Source organism: Petromyzon marinus, unplaced genomic scaffold (genome assembly GCF_048934315.1).
Source record: "Petromyzon marinus isolate PM22_M1 ecotype Great Lakes invasive population unplaced genomic scaffold, UKy_Petmar_22M1.pri1.0 PM_G_Scaffold_33, whole genome shotgun sequence".
Classification (NCBI taxonomy): Eukaryota; Metazoa; Chordata; class Hyperoartia; order Petromyzontiformes; family Petromyzontidae; genus Petromyzon; species Petromyzon marinus.
In genome coordinates this window covers 90413-114166 of record NW_027422906.1, presented here as the reverse complement: position 1 = coordinate 114166, position 23754 = coordinate 90413, and the positions used below count along the sequence as shown (strand labels likewise).

General features: G+C 46.5%; 1 protein-coding gene across 1 annotated transcript in view; it reads left to right on the top strand.

Annotated features, from left to right (window-relative positions):
• LOC142915627 (uncharacterized) overlaps positions 1 to 23754 on the top strand; it is a 36143-nt gene that overhangs the window by 4764 nt on the left and 7625 nt on the right. The window contains exons 7-22 of the mRNA XM_076061349.1: positions 1621 to 1694; positions 2706 to 2814; positions 3420 to 3514; positions 4487 to 4656; positions 6243 to 6310; positions 6483 to 6535; positions 7251 to 7364; positions 8529 to 8636; positions 10238 to 10330; positions 11548 to 11604; positions 15261 to 15446; positions 17042 to 17188; positions 18627 to 18680; positions 19543 to 19728; positions 21406 to 21552; positions 22350 to 22427. Of these exons, the coding sequence (XP_075917464.1) occupies positions 1621 to 1694; positions 2706 to 2814; positions 3420 to 3514; positions 4487 to 4656; positions 6243 to 6310; positions 6483 to 6535; positions 7251 to 7364; positions 8529 to 8636; positions 10238 to 10330; positions 11548 to 11604; positions 15261 to 15446; positions 17042 to 17188; positions 18627 to 18680; positions 19543 to 19728; positions 21406 to 21552; positions 22350 to 22427 (1739 nt within the window). The remainder of the gene's footprint in view (positions 1 to 1620; positions 1695 to 2705; positions 2815 to 3419; positions 3515 to 4486; positions 4657 to 6242; positions 6311 to 6482; positions 6536 to 7250; positions 7365 to 8528; positions 8637 to 10237; positions 10331 to 11547; positions 11605 to 15260; positions 15447 to 17041; positions 17189 to 18626; positions 18681 to 19542; positions 19729 to 21405; positions 21553 to 22349; positions 22428 to 23754) is intronic.

The window sequence follows — 23754 nt, the reverse complement described above, 5'->3', positions numbered from 1 at the left end:
TAAGTGGTGTGAGTTTGAGTTTTACTGGTAGGAACCTCCTGGTTACAGGACCAGCCCACAGGGGGTTATTTAAGTGGTGTGAGCTTGAGTCTTACTGGTAGGAACCTCCTGGTTAGACCACCAGCCCACAGGGGATTATTTAAGTGGTGTGAGCTTGAGTCTTACTGGTAGGAACCTGCTGGTTACACCACCAGCCCACAGGGGATTATTTAAGTGGTGTGAGCTTGAGTTTTACTGGTAGCAACCTCCTGGTTACACCACCAGCCCACAGGGGATTATTGTGTCCGTCCGTTCGTCGTGCATCCAAAAATGGGAGGGGTGGGGCTGGGTGGAGAGGGGAGGGTGGGGAGGGAGGGGCTGGGTGGGGAGGGAGGGGCTGGGTGGGGGGTGGGAGGGGTGGGGCTGGGTGGGGAGGGGCTGGTCACCCCGTGGTGCCCTTATAAAACTCAACGTGTAACCTACTCACGCCGGCTTGTGCCCGCCCTCACAGTCGGGCATATTTGCGGAATACACCACGTGGTGCCGCCATTGACCGGGCAACCCAACGTTCCTACCAGCTCCCTCCACAGGAGAATGTGTTATCTGGGTCGTGTGGAATCCTTCCACTTGCAAAAATAGGCACTGAAGTTATCGATCGTTGAATATCACCTGCTTTGTCACGCGGATTAGAAATCTGGACTTCGACAGTGAGAATGGAACAAAATCTGAAAAGTGCACAAATAAGGATCATTGAAAAGGATCAGAGACCGAACGGAAATTCGAGACACGCAGCGTCGAGTGTTAAGGTGAAAGTAAGTTGGGCTTGGTCAGGTACACGTCGCTCGAACGGGTGATGGTCGATGTCGAGGCTGGTGACAACATTGGGCAGCCAAATGATGGACGGCTACCACGGAGATGGAGCCATGGGATCCGGCTCGCGTGCAGCAGCAGCAGCAGCAGCAAGGCCATGAGGGTTGACGGTGGCTTGGGGAGGCCTCCATCGAGCAGTGGATAGAGCACTGTCGATGCTGATCAATGACAGTTGTGGTTTTCCTGGATGAATATTGATGCGCTCAACTATTTTGTTGAAATGTTGATTTTAAGCTTTCGCGACCGCAGCGATTCATATCCTTGGTTCTTTCGGTAAAGTCACCACGTAGAAGGGAAACAATAAAATAATACAAATATATATTAAACAATAAAATTCTCACGACGTTTCGACTGTAACACAAGCAGTCATCATCAGGTGTGAAAAACCAACGGCAAGAGACATTTGATGTATGCTGGCTTTCAGACAGCATACATAAAATTTTCGTCTCCCCGCCCTCCTCTTTTCCGAACATAGATGGACTCGTCCATCTAAACAAACTGCCAAATCGCTATCCGTGGTGCCAACGCTTAAAAATAAATAAATGCAAACACCGTTTAAAAATAAATAAATGAATACAAACCGCCACTTCTTTCAAATGTTTCTTGCCGTTGGTTTTCACACCTGATGATGACTGTTTGTGCTACAGTCGAAACGTCGTGAGAATTTTATTGTTATATATATTTTATTATTTTATTGTTTCCCTTCAACGTGACTTTACCGAAAGAACCAAGAATATTTTGTTGAACATACGATGCGGGTGTTGTACGCAGTGGAAGTAGCTGTGGAAGAAATGGGAAGAGCGCAGTGGGACTTTACAATCAAGTTGACGATTAAAGAAAGCCAGGTTCGTGTGAAATCATGAGCTGATCGCTTTTGCTCACATTTTAAATGCATATTTAGAACAAAATATTGGATTAAATTGTCATGTGTTACATTTTACAAACTAGTGTATATACAGCACAAACATAAGGGTCTGTTCTAATACAGGCTCATATTCTTTGTTGATTTCAAATGTAAGAAATTCAGCTGCCAAAGACATGCCTCTCTCAATCATGAAATATCCTTTGAAGAGTAAGATCACCTTCAAATAAAAACTGACGTATTCATGTTCCTATCCCAAACTATTGCCTTTAATGCCTACTATTGCCATTCTGTACATTGGGTAATACATTGGTTTTACAATTTACAAACGTCTGTATAACAATACAATGCCTAAAATGTAACTTATTTCCACTTTAAAACGTATTTAGTGCCCAACATTCATTTGTTCAACGAAATATATGGGATGTACACATTTTACCTCTTCACGTTGATTTTTCAAGTTCTTTTCATTCTCGTAAACAAAACTTAGTTGAATTAAATGATGACTTGCAAACCAGAAAGCATGCCTTGCCCAGCAGATTCGTGTATACAGTCATATTATTTTAATAGGGTGTTTCCCCTTTTTTCTGGCAACAAAACTGAAACCTTTTTACAAGGATTCATGTCACTGTATTAACCACAATACCTGCAGTCAAAATGCAAACAAAAAACACGCCAAAAGACGTCATCTGGTCGAGCACCAATTGGGTCGAGGCTCAAAAGAAAGCCGTCCCTTGGTGTGGACCAATCAGTTTCAAGGACGATGCATCATATATTATCATAGTATGTGTTTTGTTTGCATTTTGACTGCAGGTATTGTGGTTAATGCAATAAAATGAATCCTTGTAAAAAAAGGTTTCAGTTTTGTTGCCAGAAAAAAAATGGGAAAAAACCCCTATTATGATATTTTGGTACTGGCAAAGGAGGTCTAATGATGTAGTCGTAGCATTGTTCAGGAGTTAGCAACATACACCGTTCTGTCTTTCGCTTTAAGGTCAAAGAAAATTCTGAGCTATTGGAGTTAAGAAATGAAGTACTCAAAACGACCTCTCACGCGTTGCAAGATCCCAGTTCAAACTGTGCTGGACTCGAAGGAATAAAGCGTGAGTGCATTAACATTCAGACTTGATTTGAAGCTTTCGTGACTGCAGGGATTACTCTTTGGTTTTTTCAGTAAAGTCACGTATAAATAAGAAATAATAAAATAACATAATAGCAGCACAAGCAGCCATCATCGGGTACAGAAGAGCTAAATTATGAGAGAGGGGAGACACATAACCTCAGATGTATATAAAGACACCCAAGTAGGGGGAACTAACACAGATACAACAGGGGACACAGAGAGAGAAGCATACCAGACAAACAGGGTTTACCCAAAAAAAATTTGGAAACCATGTAAAGCAACACAGATGGTCGGTCAAAACACAATTAACGCATAGTCCGGTTGATCACGCTATTTCAAAAGATTGCTCAATTGCAAGTAAAGTTTGATACTCAAAACACAGACCGCACACACACACACAGACAACCAAGTAGAGCGAGCCAGCACAGAGACAAGCACACAGTAAAGTTGCCTTTACTGTGTGCTTGCATTAACATTGTGGGCGTTTGCCAACAGCCTGGATATGTGTGCGGTAGGCAGGCAAATGTCTGCGCATCTGACCGCGAAAGTTGATCTCAATTTTGTTTGTTTTACGCGAATTGACAGGCAACTTTCCAACACGACTTGAGCAAGCACAGGAAGAAATTAATACCCTCAGTCTTGAAAGAGATCGCCGTCAGGAAGTTGAAAGCACACTTCAGGTGACAAATCCATTCATGTTTATGTAGAAGATTGTCTGCGTACCTATTTCTGTATATTTTGATCTGAATGGTCTTCTGTAGCCTTTTTGCAAATCTCAGCTCTTTACTGTATCTGAAAGATGTAGCGGGTCTAATGCCTCATTGATTTAATCTTCATCTATATATATAAAAGGAAAATTTGTGAATGTGTGCGTTTGTTCGAAATGTATCGCATACTTCCCAACATGCAACAAACTTGAAATTTTGCACGTGGGTAGTTTCCAGACTGTACACAATGAAAAATGTATAAAAATAGACTTTTTTTATTTGGGGGGGGGGGGGGGGAGGCATGATAATTGATATAAAACATTGCACAAGTGAGCGGTGACGTCACATCTGTGATGTCACCCGCATGCGGCAGCGTTATGCAATGTGCCTGCTGACGTCACACATCCCCCCCCCCGACCCTCCGCGCAGGCCGCGTGTCCCGCACAAATGCGCGGTACAGCTGTCTCGATTTTCTACGTCAACGCGACTATTTTCAGCGCGCTCTTAAATATAAAGCAGAAGATCCGTTTGTGTGCGAAGCAGCAAAAACTCTAGAACGCTGAGCTCTGACGTTGTGAAATTTGCACAGCCGACGCCGTCTGGAATTTCTAAGGGAACGCGACGATTTTCAGCTCGCCACGTCATTCCCTCCCCGAGTTGCCTTAATCGAACCTTACGCATAAGTGGGTTATGGTTAAATTTCTGTCAGCGAAAAACATCCGTGTCAAATTGATTTGTTTCGGCTGTTTTATTTCTTGCAAGTGTCAATTTTTTTTCCAGGGTTTTTTGTCAGTGAAATGTAAGGGAATGTGAAATTAATCCAAGACAAGAATCCAAGTCCCGGGCGAAGCCGGGTAGTAAAGCTCGTGCGGTATTAATGGAAATATTACTTTCAGAAATAGTGATGACTAAACGTGTTTTCTGCCACTGCTGTATTATGATAAGATTCAAAACACGGAGAGCAGTCTTGCAGTGGAGGAGCGAGAGCACACTACAAGCACGACGGAGCTGCAACAATCGCGTGACCAGCCGCAACACGAACATCGGGACCTAAACGTAATTGTGCAAAACCTAGAGAAGGCAAACAAAGAGTTGCCGGAAGCAGCCGGCCAGAGGCAAGTGGTGAACTTTTTACAGCACAGCAAGTCGGGTGCGCTGAGATGTTATCATTACATCGCTCTTGTTACGTACCACGCTGGTTGACGCATGGAAGCCCCTCACCAGTGTTCTTAACTAATTTTCAGAGGCAGGGAGGGTGGGGAGGGTGGGCAGGTTCGCCGATAAGACATCGTAAAGTTTGAGGGCCGCCACACGTTTGAAACCGCTGGGTTCGACACCAGCACGACGATGGTGGGGAGGTGTTTTCAGATCTGTGTATTGCCACGTGTCAGGGGCCGCACTAAAGGCCACCACCAGGGGCCGCTGGTGGCCCGCTGGGCTTGCGGTGGAGAACACCGCCCCACAGTAATAATAAGAGAGGGGGTTTTTCCACTTTTTTCTGGCAACACAACTGAAACCTTTTTTTTTACAAGGATTCATGTTACTGCATTTACCACAATACCTGCAGTAAAAATGCAAACAAAAAAACACACTATGATCATATCTGATGCATTGTCCTTGAAACTGATTGGTCCACACCAAGGGACGGCTTTCTTTTGAGCCTCGACCCAATTGGTGCTCGACCACATGACCCCAAAAGGCGTCACACAGCTCAAAGACAATGCACTATCAAAGTAATGAGGGCTCGGGGTGAGCATCTACATCATTAGACCTCCTTTGCCAGTACCAAAATGTAATAAAAGTGGAAAAACCCTTTTATTATATTTTGGTACTGGCAAAGGAGGTCTAATGATGACTGCCCCACGGTGTTAATGTTTAGAAGGTGTCTGCAATTATTTTGCAGTAGGGGGCGACGATTGCTTTGTGTTTCCCCCAGTTAAGTTATTAGCGAGTTTTCAAGTTTGTAAATGTCAGACATTGCGAGCTACTCAGGAGGAGGCGCTACACCTGACGATTGCTTGTGTTGCAGTCGAAACGTCGTGAGAATTTTATTGTTTTATATTTTTATTATTTTATTGTTTCCCTTCTACGTGATGGTGACTTTACCGAAAGAACCAAGAAGATGAATCCCTGCAGTCACGAAAGCTTTAAATAAAAATTTATTTGTCTTTTGTCAACGTGACACTTTATTGCTGATTGGCCGTGTCGGGTGGTGGAGGGTTACGACACATTTATAAAGAACGTGATCTAACCCACAAACCTTTATTATGAGCACTACATTCCGTAGAACATCTGACTGTTGTATCTGTAAAGCAAAACAAATACGGTACATTTTGTGCACTGATGCAGTTTTCCGCATCGTTTAATCTGGCTTCTGCCGCACATCACGGACACAACGTTCATGTGACGATTGTCTGAACCGGTCCTGGGCATCCCTTTGGTCGACTCGGCCTCAAATGAGTACCTGGTGCGGTGTGTCAACATCGCCACTGGAGAGACAAAGGCGGCCGGGCGTGGTGCTGGCCACCCACCCCCTCGTGTACCGTGCCGGCCTTCAATGATGCCCGCGAGCAGCACTTGACCCAACAGTCTGTTAAGGCTACACGGTGGAATTTCGTCTTGCATTGAGAGTGTGCTGCATTGCCTATACATTTTTTAAACAATGAAATGAGGCAGATGTCTTGTTACGTTTTTTTTGCAGGTGCAGTGAAGAAGCTGAGATTCGTAGCAGGCTTGAAACAAATATTCGTGGAAAAAATACAGAAACAGGTACGCAACGTTTGAGAGTGTAAATGTCCATTGCGAGTGTTAATTATTTATCGCATGTGCGACATTTTACTTCTATCAGGTGTGTACATTATTAACGTCTATTGTATATTTTCATCATGTCCAACATTCATTGATAGTCCTTTTATTAATATGATTACTTTATTATTTTCAGATAACATGACAATTGCAAGTGACAATAACAATGCGAAACATCAAGAAACGCTGGTGAGTACATTTTAATGTCGTTTTCACAATATCAGCCAGAAGAGTGGACAATATTCAACGTTACAATTGAAGTTCATACATTTATTACCTAAGTAAAGCCCATTGGGCCAAAAAGCTCTCTTGCAGGTGTGGCTCAGATGTAAGACGACAGCAAATAATTATATTGTAACAATGTCTAAAGCCGGTCTACGTGCTATACTCTAAGAGCAGAATGTGGGAGTCAGGTGTTGTTGACTTTATAAATAGCAGACAGCGTGTGATGACATTAACATTGACAGCACTTCTAAAACAACCCCTTTTTATCACGAGCTTTGTATGAACTCACTCTGTTGCATCCTCAAATCTTGTAACTCAATGTTAACCCACTTCCCAATGTGGTATCGACCGCAAACTTGGTATACTTATGTCATACTGATGACAATACTATATTCATGTATTTAAACGTTATGTATTTAAACGTTATTTTTTATATGTTATGTTTGGGCTTGGGTCTCATTGTCAACTGACGTTGGCTGTGATTGGCCACAGGCCCCTTACTTTGTGGCGAGTTTCGGGGCCACTTCCTGGAGTCGTGGAGTTCTGGCATCACCAGCACGGCGCACATTACATTAAAGCGTGTTTTTTTTAAAGTACTTTTTTAAATATTTAAACATCTCAAACCCAAGCAGTCTTTACGGTGACTGCAAGGTTCGCGATGACCGTGTTCACTTTGCAGATCAAGGATTTGGAGTCTGAAATGGACTCGCTGAAGCGACGGCACGAGCAAGCGCGCAACAACTCAGCGGCAGAGTTGGCGGATTGCAGGGAGCAGATAAAGCACCTGAAAGAGGTTTGCGGAAAGAAGTTGACAAATGTTTTTTTTACCTCCGTTTTCAGTCTTGGTTAAAAAAAAACAACGCACCGAGCATAATGTGTGTGCACGTTGAACTTCTTTCGCGCCGTACGTAGCCGAGCATGATAATCGGGAGGTGCGGGGGTTGAAGGACATCAAACTAAACACAACAAAAAGCAGTTGACGCTGAAACTAATAAGAGTGCCATTTATTTATTCAGTGAAACCTCACCCAAGCCTTGAGCTCTTTTTCTCTTTCACGTGAGAGTTCTGCTCGGAGATTGTTGGCCACGTCCCATCACCTGTGAGTGTCGTGAGTCCGGTATATTGAAACCGGAGCATCTGGCCAAAGATGCACCGCGCATACGAGTTCAATTCAGTCACAGGTTTGTGCCATCTACTTTTCGTGTATTTTCTTGGCCTCCTCATCAGCAGAAGTTGGGTTCGGGGGTTTCCACAAATGATCAACGACCTTGGCCTTTCTTCGAAGGGTGCCGGATTCGCAGACAGCCAAACCCACCGCGCGCAGCGAAGAGGATGCTGCGTGTTGTCGCGTGCGAACTGTGATTTATACAAGTGTTATGGTGTAAATGACGACGCGGAAGGCAGACGTTGTCGGGGCTGACGCCAACGGTTTATTAAGGGCTGTCGCCTAGCTTTTGGGGAAGGGTTAACACGGGACTTGGTGGTTAAGCTAAATCTCCCCAGGGGAAAGGTACCGGGAACCCCTACGCCCCCCCCCCCCCCCCCCCAGGCTAACGGGCTCTCCCCACGGCGCTGACCAACTCGGCCAGCCGAGTCAAGTAGCCCCCCTACCCTGGGTCCCCACTTTCCTACCGCTCACGACCCCGGCTCCTCGCGAAGACCCCGAACACGTCACCGGTCCTCCCTCAAATACCCCGAGGGGACATGACGTCACTCCTCCCGAGGCGAGTGTGACATTCCGTCACCCCTTTACTCCTCAACACAAGCACGGTGGAGTCTAATGGTGCCGTAGCAGATGTTACTTTTTATACGTGGAGCGTTAACTTGCACCGATGTTAAGTAAAAAAAAAACAGCAAATATTTTGCTTTCATGGCATTTAGTAATGAATTTCTTTCTTATCGAGTCAAAATCCCAGGCGCATAGCGTGACCGTTGGGTTTTTTTTACCCTCTTCCAGATAAATTCCCGGAGTATTTCAGCTGAGATTGAGCAAGTGAAAATCAGAGCGGAAAAAACTGCACAGTTCAAAATCACGGAAATGATTGCGATGGCGGAAGAGTACAAGGTAACGCGCGGAAGTTGGCACTTCGTGCTTTAAGCTGCTTCAAAATATCTGCAAAGTTTGTCAAAGGAAGTAACGAAGTGTCTTTTTTTCTTCTGATTGTTCATTGGCAATGGTTGGATTGAAAACAACATTGCGCATTTGTTCATAACGCTCTGCAATTGCCCCCCTTCTTTACGGCAACAGTAACGTTTTAAACTTGTAACTCGCACAGCATTCGCTCACCCTATCATAGAGAGACGTAACAATGACTCGGGCACGAGGAGCTACGGACAAGCAGCACGGCAGCCACACGATGAGCCCTGAGCCGACAGTTGCCCAAGCTCTGGCTCCTCTCTGTATATCATTATAATCAGAATATTTATTTAGACTGCAGGAGGAATGCGATGAGCTATAAAGCTGTTTTTATTCTTGGTTCTTTCGGTAAAGTCACCACGTAGAAGGGAAACAATAGAATAATAAAAATATAAAACAATAAAATTCTCACGACGTTTCGACTGCAACACAAGCAATCATCGTCAGGTGTGCAAACCACAGCAATAAAATTTGAAAAAAGTGGCGTTTTTTTAACGTTAGCACCACGGAGAGCGATTTGCCAGTTTGTTCAGATGGACGAGTCCATCTGTGTTCGGAAAAGAGGAGGGGGGAGACTAAAATAATGGATGCGGTCTGAAAGCCACTGTAAGCGTGAACAATCAATTAAGACCCGAAATGGTTTATCAAATCCTTCCAATGATTGCTAAGCCAGAATCCATCTTCAGCTATAAAGCTGTTTTTCACAAATGTCCAGTAGGGGCACGGGGTCAGAACGTTACAACAACAACAACAAATAATAACCAAAACACGGTAGGAGTGCAAAGTATAGGAAAGGTAAACGAATAGCTTAAAAAAATATATACACAAATAAAACTAGGTAAAACCCACTGAGCTATATTTATATATTATATGCAGGTTTTATCATCCAATTAATGAGTGTTTAACCTGTACGTATGCTGAACTTCTTTCGCACCGTACGTAGCCAACCGTGTTTATCGGAGGTGTCGGGGAAGGACAACAAACTAAGCACAGAGATTAGAATATTTATTTAGGCTGGAGGAGGAATCAGATGAGCTATAAAGCTCTCTTTCACCGATGTCCAGTAGAAATTAGTTTCTCGATCTAGATTTCAAAGTTAATCGCTCTGGTGGTTTCCTAATATCAAAATGAAGAGCGTTCCAGACGGCCCCAGAAGGGCATCTGAAAGCGACGCGCGATGCCAGGGTCATTGCCCCAAAGTTTCCCTTCGTATTTTTGATGTTCCTCGTTAGGGAAGTTTTATTGACAAATGTGTTGAATTTCTGTGAATGTACATTTGCCGATGTTTATGTTTCAATTTATTTATTTTTGGGTTTATTTACTTTTAGTGGAAAGTTTGTTAAGAATTTTGAAGCGTCGTCTTTCGTCCCTACATTGTTCGCGATATATTCACGAAATGTTTCGAAACGCAAATTGTAACCGTAGCCAAAACACACACACACACACATCTATTTCCTTAGTTTTTGTGCAAGTTGGTAAATGCCGTTAAAATGTCTTGCATTTTCTTTCTTGCGATCCCCGACGTAAAGCGCCAGTGTGACCGGAATCTGGCAGCTAAAGAAAAGCAATATTGTTATATCGGCCACAAACATCAGGAAGCACTTGAAAATGTGCAAACGTCGGTAAGTTTAGCTTCTGTATCATTTGTTGGTTCCTCCGTTGGTAAATCATCGTTGAGAATGGTCACGCTCACGTTCCACCCCACCCTCACAATCCCGGGGATGTTATGGCAGGCGAGCAATGTTGGCAAGTCACACGGCAAATTAAAGACTCATTGTATGAACAGAACGGTGACATATTCTTGGTTCTTTCGGTAAAGTCACCACCACGTAGAAGGGAAACAATAAAATAATAAAAAAAACATAAAACAATAAAATTCTCACGAGGTTTCGACTGCAACACAAAGCAATCATCGTCAGGTGTGAAAACCACAGCAAGAAAAATACAAAATAAATTATTGCTGTGGTTTTCACACCTGACGATTGCTTGCGTTGCAGTCGAAACGTCCCGAGAATTCTATTGTCTTATATTTTTATTATTTTATCGCTTCCCTTCTACGTGGTGGTGGCTTTACCGAAAGAACCAAGAATATGAATCCCTGCAGTCACGGAAGCTTTCAATCAGAACGGTGTCAAATTTTGCTGAAGGAAGAGCAAGCGCCCCATTTGCACGGTCGCACACTGCACACGATTTAACCGAGAGACGGTCCGCTCAGTCGTCCTACCTATGAAATACTCGACGGATCTGCAGTTCAATTATCGTACCGAGTGACTCTCGTGAAAGTAGTCGACACTGAGATGCACGTAGAGACACAAAGACAGAGATCCCCCCGTGTAGCCTTAACAGACTGCTGGGGCAAGCGCTGTTAGCGAGCAACGCCTATGAAGGCCGGCACTGTGGCACACGAGGGGGTGGGTGGCCAGCACCACGCCCGACCGCCTTTTTGTCTCCCGAGTGGCGATGTTTACACACTGCACCAGGTACTCATTTGAGGCTGAGTCGACTTAGGGGAGGCCCAGGACCGGTTCAGAGAATCGTCACTGACGGTGTTGGCCGTGAGAGGGAATGGAACTCGTGTCGTGGGGTTCGTAGCGCGACACGCTAACCGCTGCGCTACCGCTCCCCACTCTGAGATACTGAGCCACGTGACAGACACACAGATAGGGAGGCACAGAAACACGTACAGATGCACGTGAAGTTTCCTTGATAATGCAAGTAGCTTATAATGCGTGTGCCATTCATATCCCCAGTCGTGCCTGCGTTATAGAGAGGTTCTTGGTGTATGTAGACAACTCAAGTATACAATGTCAATCACCGTGACGTTTTTGTTTGTTGAAAGCAGAACAATGAAATGAGAGCAGAAATAGCAAAGTTAAAGGAAGAATTGAAGCAGAAGGTGAGTGTATGAGTGAGTGAGTGTATGAGTGAGTGAGTGCATGAGTGAGTGAGTGTATGAGTGAGTGAGTGTTTGAGTGAGTGTATGAGTGAGTGAGTGTATGAGTGAGTGAGTGTGAGTGAGTGAGTGTATGAGTGAGTGAGTGTATGAGTGAGTGAGTGTATGAGTGAGTGAGTGTATGAGTGAGTGTATGAGTGAGTGTATGAGTGAGTGTGTGAGTGAGTGAGTGTGTGAGTGTGTGAGTGAGTGAGTGTATGAGTGAGTGAGTGTGTGAGAGAGTGAGTGTATGAGTAAGTGAGTGTGTGAGTGAGTGAGTGTATGAGTGAGTGAGTGTATGAGTGAGTGAGTGTTTGAGTGAGTGTATGAGTGAGTGAGTGTATGAGTGAGTGAGTGTATGAGTGATTGAGTGTATGAGTGAGTGAGTGTATGAGTGAGTGTATGAGTGAGTGTATGAGTGAGTGAGTGTATGAGTGAGTGTATGAGTGAGTGAGTGAGTGTATGAGTGAGTGAGTGTATGAGTGAGTGAGTGTGTGAGAGAGTGAGTGTATGAGTAAGTGAGTGTGTGAGTGAGTGAGTGTATGAGTGAGTGAATGTGTGAGTGAGTGTATGAGTGATTGAGTGTATGAGTGATTGAGTGTATGAGTGATTGAGTGTATGAGTGATTGAGTGTATGAGTGATTGAGTGTATGAGTGATTGAGTGTATGAGTGATTGAGTGTATGAGTGATTGAGTGTATGAGTGATTGAGTGTATGAGTGATTGAGTGTATGAGTGATTGAGTGTATGAGTGATTGAGTGTATGAGTGATTGAGTGTATGAGTGATTGAGTGTATGAGTGATTGAGTGTATGAGTGATTGAGTGTATGAGTGATTGAGTGTATGAGTGATTGAGTGTATGAGTGAGTGAGTGTATGAGTGAGTGAGTGTATGAGTGAGTGAGTGTATGAGTGAGTGTATGAGTGAGTGTATGAGTGAGTGTATGAGTGAGTGAGTGTATGAGTGAGTGTATGAGTGAGTGAGTGTGTGAGTGAGTGAGTGTGTGAGTGAGTGAGTGTGTGAGTGAGTGTGTGTGAGTGTGAGTGTGTGAGAGAGTGAGTGTGTGAGAGAGTGAGTGTGTGAGAGAGTGAGTGTGTGAGAGAGTGAGTGTGTGAGAGAGTGAGTGTGTGAGAGAGTGAGTGTGTGAGAGAGTGAGTGTGTGAGAGAGTGAGTGTGTGAGAGAGTGAGTGTGTGAGAGAGTGAGTGTGTGAGAGAGTGAGTGTGTGAGTAAGTGAGTGTGTGAGTAAGTGTGTGAGTGAGTGAATGTGTGAGTGAGTGTATGAGTGAGTGAGTGTATGAGTGTATGAGTGAGTGAGTGTGAGAGAGTGAGTGTATGAGTAAGTGAGTGTGTGAGTGAGTAAGTGTATGAGTGAGTGAATGTGTGAGTGTATGAGTGAGTGAGTGTATGAGTGAGTGAGTGTATGAGTGAGTGAGTGTATGAGTGAGTGAGTGTATGAGTGAGTGAGTGTATGAGTGAGTGAGTGTTTGAGTGAGTGTATGAGTGAATGAGTGTATGAGTGAGTGAGTGTATGAGTGAGTGAGTGTATGAGTGAGTGTATGAGTGATTGAGTGTATGAGTGAGTGAGTGTATGAGTGAGTGTATGGGTGAGTGTATGAGTGAGTGAGTGTATGAGTGAGTGAGTGTATGAGTGAGTTAGTGTATGAATGAGTGTATGAGTGAGTGAGTGTGTGAGAGAGTGAGTGTATGAGTAAGTGAGTGTGTGAGTGAGTGAGTGTATGAGTGAGTGAGTGTTTGAGTGAGTGAGTGTATGAGTGAATGAGTGTATGAGTGAGTGAGTGTGTGAGTGTGTGTTTGAGTGAGTGAGTGTATGAGTGAGTGAGTGTATGAGTGAGTGAGTGTATGAGTGAGTGAGTGTATGAGTGATTGAGTGTATGAGTGAGTGAGTGTATGAGTGAGTGTATGAGTGAGTGAGTGTATGAGTGAGTGTATGAGTGAGTGAGTGAGTGTATGAGTGAGTGAGTGTGTGAGAGAGTGAGTATATGAGTAAGTGAGTGTGTGAGTGAGTAAGTGTATGAGTGAGTGAGTGTATGAGTGAGTGAGTGTATGAGTGAGTGAGTGTTTGAGTGAGTGTATGAGTGAGTGAGTGTATGAGTGAATGAGTGAGTGAGTGTATGAGTGAGTGTATGAGTGATTGAGTGTATGAGTGAGTGAGTGTATGAGTGAGTGTATGGGTGAGTGTATGAGTGAGTGAGTGTATGAGTGAGTGAGTGTATGAGTGAGTTAGTGTATGAATGAGTGTGTGAGAGAGTGAGTGTATGAGTAAGTGAGTGTGTGAGTGAGTGAGTGTATGAGTGAGTGAGTGTATGAGTGAATGAGTGTATGAGTGAGTGAGTGTGTGAGTGAGTGTTTGAGTGAGTGAGTGTATGAGTGAGTGAGTGTATGAGTGAGTGAGTGTATGAGTGAGTGAGTGTATGAGTGAGTGAGTGTATGAGTGATTGAGTGTATGAGTGAGTGAGTGTATGAGTGAATGAGTGTATGAGTGAGTGAGTGTGTGAGTGTGTGTTTGAGTGAGTGAGTGTATGAGTGAGTGAGTGTATGAGTGAGTGAGTGTATGAGTGAGTGAGTGTATGAGTGATTGAGTGTATGAGTGAGTGAGTGTATGAGTGAGTGTATGAGTGAGTGAGTGTATGAGTGAGTGTATGAGTGAGTGAGTGAGTGTATGAGTGAGTGAGTGTGTGAGAGAGTGAGTATATGAGTAAGTGAGTGTGTGAGTGAGTAAGTGTATGAGTGAGTGAGTGTATGAGTGAGTGAGTGTATGAGTGAGTGAGTGTTTGAGTGAGTGTATGAGTGAGTGAGTGTATGAGTGAATGAGTGAGTGAGTGTATGAGTGAGTGTATGAGTGATTGAGTGTATGAGTGAGTGAGTGTATGAGTGAGTGTATGGGTGAGTGTATGAGTGAGTGAGTGTATGAGTGAGTGAGTGTATGAGTGAGTTAGTGTATGAATGAGTGTGTGAGAGAGTGAGTGTATGAGTAAGTGAGTGTGTGAGTGAGTGAGTGTATGAGTGAGTGAGTGTATGAGTGAATGAGTGTATGAGTGAGTGAGTGTGTGAGTGAGTGTTTGAGTGAGTGAGTGTATGAGTGAGTGAGTGTATGAGTGAGTGAGTGTATGAGTGAGTGAGTGTATGAGTGAGTGAGTGTATGAGTGATTGAGTGTATGAGTGAGTGAGTGTATGAGTGAGTGTATGAGTGAGTGAGTGTATGAGTGAGTGTATGAGTGAGTGAGTGAGTGTATGAGTGAGTGAGTGTGTGAGAGAGTGAGTATATGAGTAAGTGAGTGTGTGAGTGAGTAAGTGTATGAGTGAGTGAGTGTATGAGTGAGTGAGTGTATGAGTGGGAGAGAGACCAGGGGTTAGGGCAGTTAAATAACCCCTGGTCTCTCTCCAGCTTGAGTAAACAATGTCCTTGCTGTGGTTGTCACACCTGACGATGATTTGCTTAGCGTTGCGATCGAAATGTCGGGATTGATTTATTTAAAAAAAAAATTCGCTTAAAGAGCGCGGCTCCCGCTTTGCCCACGGGACTCGCTCCGTCTAAGCGAGCCCGAGAACTTTGCCCGCGGCGAAGGCGGCGACTCGATCCTCTCGCGTTCCCCCCGCAGGAGGGCGGCGTCGACGCGTCGCTCCGACCCCGAGCCGCGCCCCAGGCGGCGGTCACGGCCGGGACTTCCGCGGCGACGCCGGCAACGGGCGACGGGAACTCGCTCGCTCCCGGTTCGGCGGGGGACGAGGCGCCGCGCGAATCCTCTCGGGGGTTCCGCCGGCGTCCACGCGAGAGAGCCACGCAGGTACGTCGCACGTTTCGTCGCGCATGGGAGCCAATCCCCGTCGCTCCCCGGGCTCGAGGGCGGTCGGCCTCTCTGGGGGCGTCCTCGCCTTCGGCCGCCGTTCCGTCGCGAGTCTCGCCCCGTCGGCTGGCTGCCGTCGTCCGTTCCGGCAGAAGTATATCCGGCCAAAGCCCGCTCGCGTTTTCTTCGCGATATCCATCTCTCCGTTTGGTACGATGATAAACATCTACGTTTTGATTTTAAGCTTTTGTTCGTATTTTTATTATTTTGTTGTTTCCCCTTCTACGTGACTTTACCGGAAAAAAAACCAAGAATAACAATAATAATGTCTCTTAAGCCACCGTCCCACAATTGCCTTCTGGGAGCGCACAGTTGTATCAACATTGTTTTGAGACAATTGAACTCTCTGGGCCTTGTATTGACACACGACGAGTGTGTACACGTCAGCCTTGTGTACACACCTGACCGAGTGTGTACACGTCAGCCTTGTGTACACACCTGGCCCAGTGTGTACACGTCAGCCTTGTGTACACACCTGACCGAGTGTGTACACGTCAGCCTTGTGTACACACCTGACCGAGTGTGTACACGTCAGCCTTGTGTACACACCTGACCGAGTGTGTACACGTCAGCCTTGTGTACACACCCGACCGAGTGTGTACACGTCAGCCTTGTGTACACACCTGACCGAGTGTGTACATGTCAGCCTTGTGTACACACCTGACCGAGTGTGTACACGTCAGCCTTGTGTTGACACACGACGAGTGTGTACACGTCAGCCTTGTGTACACACCTGACCGAGTGTGTACACGTCAGCCTTGTGTACACACCTGACCGAGTGTGTACACGTCAGCCTTGTGTACACACCTGACCGAGTGTGTACACGTCAGCCTTGTATACACACCTGACCGAGTGTGTACACGTCAGCCTTTTGTACACACCTGACCGAGTGTGTACACGTCAGCACTGGGGGGGAGACATGTGACCAGGTGAGGTGCTGGCCACGGCAACCCCCCTCCTCGTGCGCTGCGCTGGCCAAGCCGGCGTGAGGTGGCTCACTCCCCCTCTCTCTCTGAAAGCCAGGAGTGGAAATTCCACATTCTTATGACGGGGCCCACAGAATCGGATTTCAACTCAACGCTTTTCGTTAACAATCCACGTGGTCTCATCTCTGCACATCTCTGCACCACATAATTGAAATTGAATTTGGATTGAGACTCATTTTTTATTGTGGAACGTTACGGGTAACAATGTATTCTGTGTTTACACATACACGCACGTAATAGATGCTTTGGCCATCAGCCTTTTGGCATTACAGACCAACATTATTCAGCAGTATTCATTCAAGCTAGCAAGATCTGGAGCAGTTTTTTTTACTTTCTTGGGTCTTATTCATCAGTCAGGCTTGTTAAATAAATCCCGCTGGGTTAAGTGACGATGTTCGGTATTTGCGATCAGCACGGCACCCCTGTAGCCTGCGAGACCTAAATGGGGGATCTTTGTCTGTGTGCCCGTGTGATCTGCAAGACTTCACCCCTGTAGCCTGCGATACCTAAATGGGGGATCTTTGTCTGTGTGCCCGTGTGATCTACAAGACTTCACCTTTGCCCGCACCAGTAACAGCGGCCAAGTTGGCTCCCGAGGGCATTCGCGAGCCCCTTGCCACGGGGGAGATGGCGAATGCAAAGCGAAAGTTACTCTATTGGTCGGACTCCGAGAGCTCTGAAGGCATGGATTTGACGGTGAGTTAATGCGACCGCTTTGATTGTAATTCTTCGGACGCCGCAATGGGACTTGATCCACTCTGGTAGGGGAAGGAGCGGCTCGCTTGACCCCAGGCATGATTCGCGTCATGCCAGGTTCACTTGTGGATGTTCGTGCTGAATAGAGGCATTCCTCCTAATGTACGGCGCGCAGTCAAACCACTCAAAGCCGGACCAACTGGGGGGAGAGCCTTTCCCGTTTAGCTTCTGTATCATTTGTTGGTTCCTCCGTTGGTAAATCATCGTTGAGAATGGTCACGCTCACGTTCCACCCCACCCTCACAATCCCGGTGATGTTATGGCAGGTGAGCAATGTTGCCAAATCACACGGCAAATTAAAGACTCATTGTATGAACAGAACGGTGACATATTCTTGGTTCTTTCGGTAAAGTCACCACCACGTAGAAGGGAAACAATAAAATAATAAAAAAACATAAAACAATAAAATTCTCATGAGGTTTCGACTGCAACACAAAGCAATCATCGTCAGGTGTGAAAACCACAACAAGAAAAATAAAAAATAAATGTCTTGCTGTGGTTTTCACACCTGACGACGATTGCTTGTGTTGCAGTCGAAACGTCCCGAGAATTCTATTGTCTTATATTTTTATTATTTTATCGCTTCCCTTCTACGTGGTGGTGACTTTACCGAAAGAACCAAGAATATGAATCCCTGCAGTCACGGAAGCTTTAAATCAGAACGGTGACAAATTTTGCTGAAGGAAGAGCAAGCAACCCATTTGCACGGTCGCACACTGCACACGATTTAACCGAGAGACGGTCCGCTCAGTCGTCCTACCTATGAAATACTCGACGGATCTGCAGTTCAATTATCGTACCGATTGACTCTCGTGAAAGTAGTCGACACTGAGATGCACGTAGAGACACAAAGACAGAGATCCCCCCGTGTAGCCTTAACAGACTGCTGGGGCAAGCGCTGTTAGTGAGCAACGCCTATGAAGGCCGGCACTGTGGCACACGAGGGGGTGGGTGGCCAGCACCATGCCCGACCGCCTTTTTGTCTCCCGAGTGGCGATGTTTACACACCGCACCAGGTACTCATTTGAGGCTGAGTCGACCTAGCGGAGGCCCAGGACCGGTTCAGAGAATCGTCACTGACGGTGTTGGCCGTGAGAGGGAATGGAACTCGTGTCGTGGGGTTCGTAGCGCGACGCGCTAACCGCTGCGCCACCGCTCCCCACTCTGAGATACTGAGCCATGTGACAGACACAGATAGGGAGGCACAGAAACACGTACAGAGATGCACGTGAAGTTTCCTTGATAATGCAAGTAGCTTATAATGCGTGTGCCATTCATATCCCCAGTCGCGCCTGCGTTATAGAGAGGTTCTTGGTGTATGTAGACAACTCAAGTATACAATGTCAATCACCGTGACGTTTTTGTTTGTTGAAAGCAGAACAATGAAATGAGAGCAGAAATAGCAAAGTTAAAGGAAGAATTGAAGCAGAAGGTGAGTGTTTGAGTGAGTGAGTGTATGAGTGAGTGTTTGAGTGAGTGAGTGTATGAGTGAGTGAGTGTATGAGTGAGTGAGTGTATGAGTGAGCGAGTGTATGAGTGATTGAGTGTATGAGTGAGTGAGTGTATGAGTGAGTGTATGAGTGAGTGTATGAGTGAGTGAGTGTATGAGTGAGTGTATGAGTGAGTGAGTGAGTGTATGAGTGAGTGAGTGTATGAGTGAGTGAGTGTGTGAGAGAGTGAGTGTATGAGTAAGTGAGTGTGTGAGTGAGTGAGTGTATGAGTGAGTGAGTGTGTGAGAGACTGAGTGTATGAGTAAGTGAGTGTGTGAGTGAGTGAGTGTATGAGTGAGTGAGTGTATGAGTGAGTGAGTGTTTGAGTGAGTGTATGAGTGAGTGAGTTTATGAGTGAGTAAGTGTGTGAGAGAGTGAGTGTATGAGTAAGTGAGTGTGTGAGTGAGTAAGTGTATGAGTGAGTGAATGTGTGAGTGAGTGTAGTGTATGAGTGAGTGTATGAGTGTATGAGTGAGTGAGTGTATGAGTGAGTGAGTGTATGAGTGAGTGAGTGTATGAGTGAGTGAGTGTAAGAGTGGGAGAGAGACCAGGGGTTAGGGCAGTTAAACAACCCCTGGTCTCTCTCCCGCTTGAGTAAACAATGTCCTTGCTGTGGTTGTCACACCTGACGATGATTTGCTTAGCGTTGCGATGGAAACGTCGGGATTGATTTATTTAAAAAAAAAATTCCGCTTAAAGAGCGCGGCTCCCGCTTTGCCCACGGGACTCGCTCCGTCTAAGCGAGCCCGAGAACTTTGCCCGCGGCGAAGGCGGTGACTCGATCCTCTCGCGTTCCCCCCGCAGGAGGGCGGCGTTGACGCGTCGTCCCGACCCCGAGCCGCGCCCCAGGCGGCGGTCACGGCCGGGACTTCCGCGGTGACGCCGGCGACGGGCGACGGGAACGCGCTCGCTCCCGGTTCGGCGGGGGACGAGGCGCCGCGCGAATCCTCTCGGGGGTTCCGCCGGCGTCCACGCGAGAGAGCCACGCAGGTACGTCGCGCGTTTCGTCGCGCACGGGAGCCGATCCCCGTCGCTCCCGGGCTCGACGGCGGTCGGCCTCTCTGGGGGCGTCCTCGCCTTCGGCCGCCGTTCCGTCGCGAGTCTCGCCAAGTCGGCTGGCTGCCGTCGTCCGTTCTGGCGGAAGTATATCCGGCCAAAGCCCGCTCGCGTTCTCTTCGCGATATCCATCTCTCCGTTTGGTACGATGATAAACATCTACGTTTTGATTTGAAGCTTTTGTTTCGTATTTTTATTATTTTGTTGTTTCCCCTTCTACGTGACTTTACCGGAAAAAAAAACAAGAATAACAATAATAACATCTCTTAAGCCACCGTCCCACAATTGCCTTCTGGGAGCGCACAGTTGTATCAACATTGTTTTGAGACAATTGAACTCTCTGGGCCTTGTGTTGACACACGGCGAGTGTGTACACGTCAGCCTTGTGTACACACCTGACCGAGTGTGTGCACGTCAGCCTTGTGTACACACCTGACCGAGTGTGTACAGGTCAGCCTTGTGTACACACCTGACCGAGTGTGTACACGTCAGCCTTGTGTACACACCTGGCCCAGTGTGTACACGTCAGCCTTGTGTACACACCTGACCGAGTGTGTACACGTCAGCCTTGTGTACACACCTGACCGAGTGTGTACATGTCAGCCTTGTGTACACACCTGACCGAGTGTGTACACGTCAGCCTTGTGTACACACCTGACCGAGTGTGTACACGTCAGCCTTGTGTACACACCTGACCGAGTGTGTACACGTCAGCCTTGTGTACACACCTGACCGAGTGTGTACACGTCAGCCTTTTGTACACACCTGACCAAGTGTGTACACGTCAGCCTTGTGTACACACCTGACCGAGTGTGTACACGTCAGCCTTGTGTACACACCTGACCGAGTGTGTACACGTCAGCCTTGTGTACACACCTGACCGAGTGTGTACACGTCAGCCTTGTGTACACACCTGACCGAGTGTGTACACGTCAGCCTTGTGTACACACCTGACCGAGTGTGTACACGTCAGCCTTGTGTACACACCTGACCGAGTGTGTACACGTCAGCCTTGTGTACACACCTGACAGAGTGTGTACACGTCAGCACTGGGGGGGAGACATGTGACCAGGTGAGGTGCTGGCCACGGCAACCCCCCTCCTCGTGCGCTGCGCTGGCCAAGCCGGCGTGAGGTGGCTCACTCCCCCTCTCTCTCTGAAAGCCAGGAGTGGAAATTCCACATTCTTATGACGGGGCCCACAGAATCGGATTTCAACTCAACGCTTTTCGTTAACAATCCACGTGGTCTCATCTCTGCACATCTCTGCACCACATAATTGAAATTGATTTTGTATTGAGACTCATTTTTTATTGTGGAACGTTACGGGTAACAATGTATTCTGTGTTTACACATACACGCACGTAATAGATGCTTTGGCCATCAGCCTTTTGGCATTACAGACCAATATTATTCAGCAGTATTCATTCAAGCTAGCAAGATCTGGAGCAGTTTTTTTTTACTTTCTTGGGTCTTATTCATCAGTCAGGCTTGTTAAATAAATCCCGCTGGGTTAAGCGACGATGTTCGGTGTTTGCGATCAGCACGGCACCCCTGTAGCCTGCGAGACCTAAATGGGGGATCTTTGTCTGTGTGCCCGTGTGATCTGCAAGACTTCACCTTTGCCCGCACCAGTAACAGCGGCCAAGTCGGCTCCCGAGGGCATTCGCGAGCCCCTTGCCACGGGGGAGATGGCGAATGCAAAGCGAAAGTTACTCTATTGGTCGGACTCCGAGAGCTCTGAAGGCATGGATTTGACGGTGAGTTAATGCGACCGCTTTGATTGTAATTCTTCGGACGCCGCAATGGGACTTGATCCACTCTGGTAGGGGAAGGAGCGGCTCGCTTGACCCCAGGGATGATTCGCGTCATGCCAGGTTCACTTGTGGATGTTCGTGCTGAATAGAGGCATTCCTCCTAATGTACGGCGCGCAGTCAAACCACTCAAAGCCGGACCAACTGGGGGGAGAGCCTTTCCCGTTATTGGGGGCTGACTGGCATGCCGCAGATAATTAAATATTTGCTATAATCTAATGAAAATAATTGCTTAATAATTGCATGGCTGTGTAACTGGAATCTTAAGGCATTCATTTGACAATTGGCACTAAAAGATCAATTTTAAATGAAAAACACAAACAAAATCTCTCCTCTGCAGTTTAATGTGAGTCTCCATCACCATGAATCGGAATAAAAGGCCGCGGTCACTGGATGCGTGAAGGTGGAATAAACATCGTGGCGAGCTTGGAGCATTTGTTAAATAACCGTAGGATGGATGTGCCAGAGACGGAGCGCTCACAAAGCATGCCCGTGACCAGGGGACGGGTTTCTGAATTCCCAAAAATCTCAACGTGCAACACCTCGACGAAGATTTATATTTGCTCGTGCGTTGCGCGCACGGGAACTGATTTTTTTTGTAAAGTAAATTATTATTTTAAAAAAATTCAGGAAGCCTTTTGGCTTACGCCGTATTCCAGCAAGGCCGAATAATTTTTGTTTAATTGCAGGATCTATGCATGTGCACGATTTCTCTTCATCGATATTTATGAATGTACGTTAGGTGGATGAACAACTCCTAGAGAGTGCGTCTGGCGCGATGCCATCCAAGCGAAGTGACAAGGCCAGGGCAGCAGGCAAGGTGAGGGTCTCCGACGTCTTCCTCACGTAGATGTCGAGGTTTCGCTGACGCAGCACCAATGGTGCCTGCACTCGACCAGGTTAAACCTGAACTGTTTATGGACCAGTCACATGCTAATTCCTCACGTTAACATCATGCTAATCTCCCAGTTACATGCTAATCCCTCACACTAACATCATGCTAATCTCCCAGTTAATGCTAATCCCTCACATTAACATCGTGCTAATCTCCCAGTTACATGCTAATTCCTCACATTAACATCATGCTAATGTAGTGGGGTAGATAATGTGCATAGGAATTGGCCATATACAGTACATACAGACAGACAAGGAGAACGGGTCACACGAGGTCGAACAGGTGGTCGAGTCGCGAGTGGCGTAAACAAACCCAAGTAATTAAGGGAGTCGTGGCACGAGGGCTGTGATTGGTCGAGAGACTGTTAGCTTAAGTGGTAGCGTCTGAATGTCTGATGAAGGGGACAGGTGCGGGCTGGCGGGAAACGGCCAGCGAGCCACGTGGCAATTAATTAAGGCTAATGCGAGAGGGGATAAAACGCGAGGTGGTTTGAACGGAGGGGAGTTGCTGTTGGAGAGTTGCTGTTGGAGAGTTGCTGTTGGAGAGTTGCTGCTGGGGAGTTGTTGCTGGAGAGTTGTTGCTGGGCAGTTGTTGACGAGAGGTGAAGAGATACGAAGAAGACAGCTGGAAATGTTAGGGAAGAATAGATAGAGAGCCAGACCCCAAAGACAGTAAATAGCGATAGGGAGAGTCAGCGTTAGCGGAGATAGATAGAGTCACTGTGTGTGAATAGATGGAAGTCACTGCGTGTGAAGAGATAGCGGCGATACTGTGTGTGAGGAGATAGAAGACGAACCACTGTGTGTGGAAGGGAAGATACTGTGTGTGAAGAGATAGGCGAAGAAACACTGTGTGTGGAAGGTGATGCACGGACGATGCTGAAGTAAATCGGAGTGTCCGAGTTGGCGGAGCATGGAGAGAATTACTGTGTGTACGGAACGATGGAATAAAAGTGACGGAGGAAAAAGAGACGGTTGTCGTACGAGTGAATTCACGGCACTACACTAATCTCCCAGTTACATGCTAATCCCTCACACTAACATCATGCTAATCTCCCAGTTACATGCTAATTCCTCACATTAACATCCTGCTAATCTCCTAGTTACATGCTAATCCCTCACATTAACATCCTGCTAATCTCCTAGTTACATGCTAATCCCTCACATTAACATCGTGCTAATCTCCCAGTTACATGCTAATTCCTCACATTAACATCATGCTAATGTAGTGGGGTAGATAATGTGCATAGGAA